The sequence below is a fragment of the Notamacropus eugenii genome, chromosome 2 (assembly GCF_028372415.1).
Source record: "Notamacropus eugenii isolate mMacEug1 chromosome 2, mMacEug1.pri_v2, whole genome shotgun sequence".
NCBI lineage: Eukaryota > Metazoa > Chordata > Mammalia > Diprotodontia > Macropodidae > Notamacropus > Notamacropus eugenii.
In genome coordinates, this window is record NC_092873.1 from 3,269,916 (window position 1) to 3,279,852 (window position 9,937).

General features: G+C 43.4%; 1 protein-coding gene across 7 annotated transcripts; it reads left to right on the top strand.

Annotated features, from left to right (window-relative positions):
* Nucleotides 1-1,167: 1,167 nt before the first annotated feature.
* Nucleotides 1,168-8,447, top strand: CLP1 (cleavage factor polyribonucleotide kinase subunit 1). 7 transcript variants are annotated; one of them, XM_072638666.1, is made up of 5 exons: nt 1,264-1,355; nt 2,914-3,049; nt 4,686-5,316; nt 6,397-7,064; nt 7,766-8,447. In XM_072638666.1, exons 3-5 carry the CDS (start codon nt 4,711-4,713, stop codon nt 7,770-7,772), a joined length of 1,281 nt encoding a protein of 426 aa, XP_072494767.1. In that variant the 5' UTR covers nt 1,264-1,355; nt 2,914-3,049; nt 4,686-4,710; the 3' UTR covers nt 7,773-8,447. The 7 variants fall into 7 exon arrangements, with proteins under 7 accessions (XP_072494768.1, XP_072494772.1, XP_072494771.1 ...); XM_072638667.1 differs by lacking the exon at nt 2,914-3,049 and having other exon boundaries at nt 1,168-1,355; XM_072638670.1 differs by lacking the exon at nt 7,766-8,447 and having other exon boundaries at nt 1,260-1,355; nt 6,397-7,513.
* Nucleotides 8,448-9,937: the final 1,490 nt, after the last annotated feature.

Consider the following 9,937-nt stretch of genomic DNA (forward strand, 5'->3'; position numbering starts at 1 on the left):
ACCACCACCACCACCACCACCACCACCAAATTTATGCCAAAGCATTCATTAAGCGCCTATTATACGGAAGGCAGCAAAGGGGACACTGATGATACTAAAATAAACAAATCAAATAAAACTTAGCCTTGAAGGAACTGACATTCTAGTGGGGGAGGGGAGAAGGGACAGGTGTTGAATAGATAAGTAAGGAATTTCAAGAAGAAGACAGCATTATTAACAACTGACAGAACCTGAATTTCGAAGTCAGGGAAGGGACCTCAGAATCATCCAGTACACTTACCTCATTGGACAGGTAGGTGGAATAGTGGATAAGGGCTAGGTATGGACCCAAAAAGACTGGACTTCAAAAAACTCAACATACCGTGTGATCCTGAGAAAGTCGCTTTACCTATTTCCTTTAGCTTCCGATAATAATAGCACCTATCTCACTTGCAAGGATCAAATTAGATAACTGCAAGGAGCTTAGCACAGTTCCTCCTACATAATACATACTATATAAATATTAGCTACTTTTTTTTACAAAGGTGGGATTTGAACCAAGATCCAAGATTCCAAATCCTTTGTAGCACACCACTTAAGATTATCTCTAATTTATTTTGCATTATATATATATATATATATATATAGTTTGGGGGTTTTTTTGCTTTTCTTTGTAATCTCAGCATCGTAAGTGCTTAATAAGTGCTTGCTGATTTGATTAAGTAGATATTTAATAAAGTTCTGCTAATCTATTTAAAACTGAAAGGTTCCTTAGTAATTTAAAAAAAGCTTAAGCTTCTATAAGGCATTTAAGTTTTGCCAAGACCTCTGAACTTTGTAGACCATCTAATCCAAATATTCCTCCCCAATTTCACAGAGGGGAAAACTGGAGACCAGAGATGTTATTTTCCCAAGGCCCGCACACAGCGAGTAACCCAACCAAGAGGTTAAATGGGCACCATGTTGGGGAGGAGTCCGTCCCCCTCAGGCACCCAAAGCAAGGTGCACCCACCCGGGGATGCCGCAGCACTCAGGGGAACTGCAGAGCGAGGGCGGAGGGAGGGCAGAAGGCACACGAGACCCAGCAACAGCCGGCTGTTGATGTGTTCCGCGGCCAATCAGGAAAAGGGAGCTCAGCCCCGCCCTTCGCCGCGTGCTCCGCCCCCCAAAGCGCCTTCGTATCCAAACAATCGACCTGACTCCAACTCCCGGGATGCACCGCGCGACGCTGAGTAGATCTGGCGAGGGACGGACCGGAAGCCCATTTCCCAGGAGACCTCGCACGCACTACCGGAAGAGCCGGGTTGTCAGCCTCATCTGGCTTCCTCTTCCCCGCGGAAGGGCCGCGAGGGCTCAGGTTTCCGTCTAGGCTCCCGGTGAGTGGCTTCTTCTTGGGTGGACGGGGATTCTCCCTGGGGGGGAGCGGTGTGAGTTTTTCCTGGCTTCAGGCAGGCACTGTGGTGGTGGGGACTCTCGCTTACTAACGTAGGGGACGGAGGGAAAGGGACGACCCCCTCGCCACTGAGAGGGGAGCTCCTGGGAGGAGAAGGAGGGGCTTCCCTCAGGACCTGCGTCTTCACGTGATCACCGTCTTTGTCACGTGACTCCAACCCTCGGCTTACGCGGGGAGTCTGTGGGGCGGACGGCGAATTCAAAATCGGACTGTCTTAGACCCGTTCTAGCTTTTTACTTTGATAGATGACACAGACTCGGGGACGGGCACTGACTTATATGTTTAGATCCGGAAAAGACTCCCTCTGAAGACGAGAAACTGAGGCCTAAAAACGGTTAAGAGACTTGCCTAAGGTCCCCCTAAGAGCTACAGAACCAGGAGAGCAGGCTGGGGTGGGGGGTGGGGGCGTGGAGGGGGGCTCGGGGGATTGGGGGGGGGGGTCCTCTCACTCATTTTCCACTACACTTTGTGAGCTGTTAGGATGAAGACGAATTAATTCATTGGACAAACTTTTTATTCAGTATAGCGTCGGGGGAGGGGTGCGTTCCGGCAACGCTATCCTAGTCTCATGGGTTTAACTAGGCCAGTCAGTCCAACCCCGTCACATGACAAACGATGGAATCGAGGTATTGAGGACTAAGGTGACTTGATCGAAGTTAAGGCTGGCAATTATATATGTACATATTTGTTTGCATGTTGTCTTCTCTGTTATAAAATGTGAGTTCTCAGAAGTCACAGACTTTTGCTGCTTTGTATCACAGACTATGTGCTTAATAAATGCTTGTTGGTTAATTGACTATTTCCATTTTATGAGGAAACGGAGGCTGGGAAAGATTAAGCTAACTACCCATAGTCGTACATATAGTAAGATTCACTGGCAGGCTTTCTTATTCCAAGCCCAGCTGACTCTTCACTAGAGAAGTGCATCTCTTAAAAAGTGTCCTTTGGGGCTTTTAGGTGTTGCAGTGGATAGAGTGCAGGGCCCTGGAGTCAGGAGGACCTGAGTTCAAATTGACACTTACCAGTTGTGTGACCCTGGGCAAGTCACTTACCCCTGATTGCCTTGCAAAAAAATTTTTTTTTAAGTGTCGTTTAGATCCAGAAGTCATGTGGGAAATGAAAGTTATAAATCCATCACATTTTTCGGGAAATTATAATCAACACACTTTTATGCTTACTGGGATTTCTTCCCAGGGATGCAATAGATACTTCTTATTGATCTCTGGAGTTATAGGAGAATATTTAATGGCCAGGAGGTGACAGAACTGGAAGCTCCTTTATTAATGTTATTTGCATATTCATGGTAGCAAAATAGGTACGGCAGAAAAAAAACAGTGTTTGAAATTAGAGAACTTTGTTTGAATCCTAATTGTATGAATGGGGTACCTGACCCCATTAGGTCAGGGAGACCTAAGTTCAAATTCTGCCCCAGACACCTACTAGCTGTGTAACCTCTGTAAAAAGACATCTCATCCTTGTAGGCCTCAGTTGGCTTATCTGTAAGATGAAAAGGTTGGACCAAATCATTTTCACCCTGCACCTTGTGATGATCCTGGCATGATGGAGAAGCAATGTCCTGTACTCAAAAGACCAATGGACTTAAATCTGAGGATCTAGGTAAAACTTTTGATGTAATTTTGGCAAAGTTACTTCATCTTCATAAGTCAGTCATCCGTAAAATGAGAGGTTTTCATCTCTGAGATTTTTTCTCGTCCTTACAGTTTGTACTTCTGTGACTTTCTTTGAAACAGCCCATTTAGTCTGGACAGAGACAGAGAATTATGTAGCCCCTGTCCTTGAGCTTACATTCTATGATGGATAAGACAAGTACACAAAGAAATATAAGGTAGGATGTGGATGAGAAAGATAATAGCAACCATCACCACCACCACCAAAATACGTATGGTGATTTTGGGTTATCAGAATCTCTTTTGATCTAATTTGATCTTGTACAGACATGTAAGGTTATTACATTAGGTATTATTTATCTCCATTTTACAGATCAGGAAAGTGAGGTCCAAAGAAGATTTACATGACTTGCCCAGGTTCCCACAGCTAATGTGTCAGAGACAGAGATTTGAACCCAGTTCTTCCCAAGTCCAGATCTAGCGTCATATCATTTCTGACACAGAGGATCATAGATTTAGATCTAGGAGTGAATACTTTCTGAACCTCTTCCTTTGCCATATAACTTATTGTTTCTGGTTCTTGTTTCCTTCTCACCTACTCTAATAACAATAGCTAGCATTTATATGGCATTTTAAGATTTACAAAGTGATTTGCATATGTAATTTGATGCTCACAACAACATTACGAAGTAGATGCTGTCATCCCCTTTTTACTAATGGATGAAACTGAGTCAAGAGAAGTTAAGTGACTTTTCCAGGTTGACACAGTAAGTGTCTGAGACAAAATTTGCACTCAAGCTCTTCTGACACCTAGCTTTCTAAGCCCTTTGTAAACATGTTGTGCATAGAGTAGGCACTTAAATGTTTGTTAATTTGAGTCTAGCTCAAACTGTTTTGCCAGACAGAAAGGCCCTCCATAGTCTGGCCTCATTCTGCCTTTCTTGCTTTATCTCATCTTTCTCCATTCCTTGCATTCTATGTTCTAGCCCTGGGTATCAAATTCAAAAAGAAACTGGGTCCACAGCTGTACTTAGGGATCTCTGAGGGTGCATATTCGCTTAGAAAACCACAGTGAATGTTTCCTATGTTCTATGTATTTTTTATTTATTTTGATAAATATTTTCTAATTATATTGTAATTGAGTTCAGGCCCCACCCAGTGTGTTCGACACCTCTGCTGTAGCCAAACTGGTATGTTGAGAGCCTTCCCTCTAGTGTGTCTATAACTTTCCTGCTGCTGTGTCATTCTTCCCCCTGCCTAGAATGTCCTTCATTTCCTGGCCTGTTGAATTTCTATTCACCTTTAAAATCTAGATCAAATGTCACCATGTCTAAAAAACCTTCCCTAATTGCTGCTCTTGGTAATGGTATTCAGCTTCAGATCCTGCAAAACCTTGTTTGACAACTCTATAATAAAAATATTACAAATTACAATTTATCCGTGCTTGTGTCTCCTTGTACTAGACTGAGTTTATGAGGACAGGGACAGTGTCTTAAGTAAAATTTGTATCTCCCAAAGATTTAGCACAGTGGTTTGCATGCAGTAGATGCTTAATAAGTTTTTTTTTCAAAATTAAATGACTCTCTTTTTCTCTTGTCCTCTCATCTTTAACCTGTGTGCTTTAGAGACAGTGACCACACAGAAGAGAAGATGGCAGAAGAATCCAATGATGAAAAGAAGCCACTGACTAAGTTTGAGTTGGAACGGGAGACAGAACTACGTTTTGAGGTGGAGGCCTCCCAGTCAGCCCAGCTAGAACTACTAGCTGGTATGGCAGAAATCTTTGGCACAGAACTGACTCGAAACAAAAAATTCACTTTTGACGCAGGTGCCAAAGTTGCTGTCTTCACATGGCATGGCTGTTCTCTTCAGCTGAGTGGGCGTACTGAGGTGGCTTATGTTTCCAAGGACACTCCCATGCTCCTTTATCTTAACACTCACACTGCCCTCGAACAAATGAGAAGGCAAGCCGAGCGTGAGGAAGAGCGAGGTCCTCGAGTGATGGTAGTTGGCCCTACGGACGTGGGAAAATCCACAGTATGCCGCCTTTTACTCAATTATGCTGTGCGACTAGGCCGGAGACCCACCTATGTGGAGCTGGATGTTGGCCAAGGCTCTGTGTCCATTCCTGGAACTATGGGGGCCCTTTATATTGAGCGACCTGCTGATGTAGAGGAAGGTTTCTCTATCCAGGCTCCACTGGTCTATCATTTTGGCTCCACTACACCTGGTACCAACATCAAGCTTTACAATAAGGTAAGATCTAAATTGGGATAGACAGAGGGGCTGCTGTCAGGGATGAAAACTGGGGATGCTTTTGGACTGGTTAAAACCTGTTGTTGTTCCATTTAATTCCATTTTTGCTATATGGCTTTCGTTGTGTCACCCATACTTACATACGTATATATGTATGTATAGGAGTGTGTGTGTGTGTGTGTGTGTGTGTGTGTGTGTGTGTGTGTGTGTGTGCGCGCGCGCACATATACATCTGAGTTTTGCTTGAAAGTCTCGGTAAGCATATTTTGGATTATAAAAGTTAATTCCACAGGTAAGTACATAATGCTTTGGAGTGGGGAAACCAGAGAATAATTCAGAAAATACCTTGATTTCCAACCATATTGATGTATATTTACCCCCAAGCTATTATTTCAAAGAAATTACTATTCACTTTTTGATATTTCTTGTAATGCCTCCATAAAAATCAGCCTCTGGTGCCACATAATCATTGTATGGAAGCATCCCTGACTTTTTGAATCCTCTGGCACATTCTTACCAAACTAGAAAGCCTTCAAGTGTGGACTTAGGAAAAAAAGGTGGAGGGTAAATGGAGGTGTGTAGTTATGAATGTACTCTGTGTCTCTTGTCTGAGGACCAGCCTAAACCAGGTTCTGAGAGAGCTTTAGTAGGTTGACCTCAGGAGTGTTGAATTTTTGGGTCTTTATTAAGTCCTGGAGGGGTTAAGAACTTGTCAGTGAAGGCAGTATTCCCACACCAATAAAATCATGGATACCAAGACTTGATGAAAAGTGAAAGGACTTTGGATATCAAATAAGAGAAATTGGATTTGAATTCCAGCTCTGCCATGGAGTACTTGTGTAATATATTAAGGTGTTTGGGCAAGGCATTGAGTTTCCTAGGCCTCAGTTTCCTTGAATAGAATACAAACGGGTCAGATGAAATGGCCCTTAAGGTCCTTTACATCTTTAAATCTGGTTACCTACTTAGGGGACTGATTGAAAATAAGTGGGCAGTGCTGAAAATCAGATGGAAAATTACAGCAGAATTGAGACTAAACAGTTATGGGTCCACTTCTCACTGTGACCCTTCCTTCTGCAGATTACATCACGCCTTGCAGATGTCTTCAATCAACGTTGTGAGGTGAACCGCCGAGCCTCCGTCAGTGGCTGTGTCATTAACACCTGTGGGTGGGTCAAGGGCTCTGGCTACCAGGCCTTGGTGCATGCTGCTTCTGCTTTTGAGGTGGATGTGGTGGTAGTGCTGGACCAGGAACGACTGTACAACGAACTGAAGCGTGACTTGCCCCACTTTGTGCGCACTGTTCTACTCCCCAAGTCAGGAGGAGTGGTTGAACGGTCGAAAGACTTCCGCCGGGAATATAGGGATGAGCGCATCCGAGAGTATTTCTATGGTTTCCGAGGCTGTTTCTATCCCCACGCCTTCAATGTCAAGTTCTCCGATGTGAAAATCTACAAGGTGGGGGCTCCCACCATCCCAGACTCATGTCTCCCTTTGGGAATGTCACAGGAGGACAATCAGCTGAAACTGGTACCCGTTACCCCAGGGCGAGACATGGTGCATCACCTCTTGAGTGTCAGCACAGCTGAGGGCACTGAGGAGAACATCTCAGAGACCAGTGTGGCTGGCTTCATTGTGGTGACTAGTGTGGACCTGGAGCACCAGGTTTTTACTGTGCTCTCTCCAGCCCCTCGCCCATTGCCTAAGAACTTCCTCCTCATCATGGACATCCGCTTCATGGATCTCAAGTAGGGATTTCTGCATGTGTCAGAGGGACCCTCCACATACATCCATGGGGGGGAGGGCTCAGGTGGTTGGAGGCACTTGTGGCCAGAAACTCCTGGGTAAAAAACTGGTTTAGTGGGAAACAGGCCATCTCTGAGAACTCATGGTAACCTGACCCTTTAAGATTGTATTTTCCTCTTGGTTCATGACAGGTGACTTGGCCTCAGAGTAGATCTGGGATGCCAAATGAGATTTTCAGAGACCCTGGGAAAACACTGACCCTATCTCAGTATGTTACTAAGCGGTCCAATAATGTTCTTCCTTTTGGCTTTTCATCCTTAACTTCTATTTCACACACTATCCTTTTGTCTTTGTCCATGGTGAGAGTACAAATTGAAGGACATCTTTCAGGAGAGTTCAGACTTCTAAAAAAGATTTTTCTAGTTTTAATAAATATTTTTGCAGCCCTTCATCCAAGAGTGTGTGATTGATTCTTAAGTACTTGAGAGAGGGACAAAAATAAGAGGGTATGTGTCTGTTTGGTTAAGATTGTAACAACTCAGAACTAATACCAAGAGACATTTGATTTGGGAAGGTCCTGCAAGAGACACCTGACTCTCTGCCTTCTGGGCACAGACGCTCTTGGCTTTGGACCTGTAGATCCCCTTGGAGTCTGGTTGGTGAGTTTATTGTATTGGTTCTCTTTTCCTTTGCACTTGGCCAGGCGCTGAATCTGCTGTCGACACCAGCCTTACCGAGGACAATTCAAGAGGCAGGCAGTAAATGTGGGGCAAAGTGTCAGATGTGCCCATCATCTTCAAGAGAGAGCTGCAGAGGAGAGTAAACAAACTAGCTCCCCTGTTGCCTATCTTGATACTTGGAGCCAATCCTTGCTTCAAACTTCAAGGTAATTTAAGCCTTAATGTGGCAAAGAGCCAGACAGCCCATTCCTCTTGGAGAGACAGCTTCGTTCCTAGGTAGGACAACATCATTTAATAGACAAGTTGTCAAGTGATGCTATTCCCTCAAACCCAAGATAGATGTAGGCACACCTTGGTCATCTCTGTACAGTTCCCTACCCCCATGATCTTACAAGGGTCTGATGCCTTGCCATGTGTGGTTATGAGATAATGCTCTTTGAAAAAATATAAAGTGTATTCTACAGCATTATTTTTTGATGCCCTTATAACAAAATCAGTACTTACTTCAAGGATCAATGGGTTGCTTTGCTACCTTATGTTAAAATGTAAAGCTGAAGCCTAGATTTACCTCTAGATATGTCATAACGTTTGTGGAATGTACCCCATAGAGGCTGCTGGAAGTTTATAGGTTATATACTAAATATTGTGAGTGAAATATCCAGTGCTAGCTACGTAATAGGTGCTCAATAAATTTTGGCTAATGAGGATTTTTTTTCCCAGAGCAATTTAAATCATTAAGCCAGTTATTCCCTTTCTAATTTGTGGAGGACCTGGCACTTCAGGCCTTCTGTAAAACGAGGGTGATGGCTCTCCTACTTAGCACTTAAATGCTATTCCAGAAGCTCAGTATCGGCAGGAAATGCTTTACTCTGGTTTGGGGGAGGGGGGGGAGTCCGGGTTGGGGGGTGGTGTGTGTGAAGTGGAGTAATTTTTCCATTTGGCCAGGAGGTGTCAGTATTGACAGACTCCAGACACCTTGTGTGAAGCAGAGAAAAGTTGTTAGAGGAGTTAAGAGAATATGAAATTTAAAAAAAAATTATCGATACTTTTTGTTTTTACATCACTTCCGTTCTGAATGGATCTCTTCCCCCTTCCCATATTTCCTACCTGCCCTCTTTTAGCAAAGAATTTTTAAGGTGGAGGGGGAAGGTAAACAGCCAAGTCTTAAAGCCACAGAAAATCACAAAAGAAATCTGAGAACTTAAATTGACATGGATTCCAAGGAAACATTCCAAAACACTGAAGCACTTTGCAAATGAAAATAGCAATAATAATGTCCTGTATTTCTTAGATACTTTATTTTCTATATAGCTTAGTGGATTTGATTTTTCCTCACAAGATATTGGTGAGAGGTAGAAAAGGAGTTCTTTTGAATTATTTGGAAAAAAGGATAAACAGGCATCTTGAAGGTTCTTGGCAAGAGATCTTAAACCAGATGAATTAAATGCAAGAAGGGAACTAAGTCCTAGAGCTCTTAATCCACTCTCCTATCCCCTTGACCATGCCACCTGATGCTGAAATATTAGTAAGAACCTGGAACCAATTAAAACTACAAACTTGTAGTTGAAAAGAATGAGGAAAACTGATCTGCCCAAGAGCTTACATATTATTGGAAGCATAATATATGGTGTTTGCCATGCTTTCCAAAGAAGGGAATGGCTTCCCCAGTTGAATAAGGGTAAGGAGCATTTAGCTCCTATTGTAATAGGTGATGAGTATCAAAGGGCAAGAGGAATAGTGTGGAACTTAGTAGGGTGTCACAGGAACTTGTCTGTAGAATATAAAAACATAATTTGTATGTGTCTGCTGTGTGAGAGACAAAGTTTAGAAAGGCATAGCCTCTGCCCCCAAACTTTCAGTGTAGTTGGGAACAAGACTGAATTAGAGCTTCCAGCAATAACTTCAATCTTATACAACTTTAAAGTTTGCAAAGCATTTTGTGCTCATGTCATTTGATCCTTGCAACAACCCCATGAGGAAGTGTTATTGCTGTCATTAGCACAGATGAATAAAGTGAGATTAGAAGCTCAGGCTCACGCTGCTTCTGAAAGTCTCGGGAGAGATCCAAACTCCGAGGTCACCACTTACCCAGCTTTAATGTGATAAGTACATTCCAGCTGCAAAATCCTTACCTAGTCTAGTCCACCTACCTCCGGAAAGCCCTGCCCTTTGAAGCATTCCGGCTGCATGCTGGC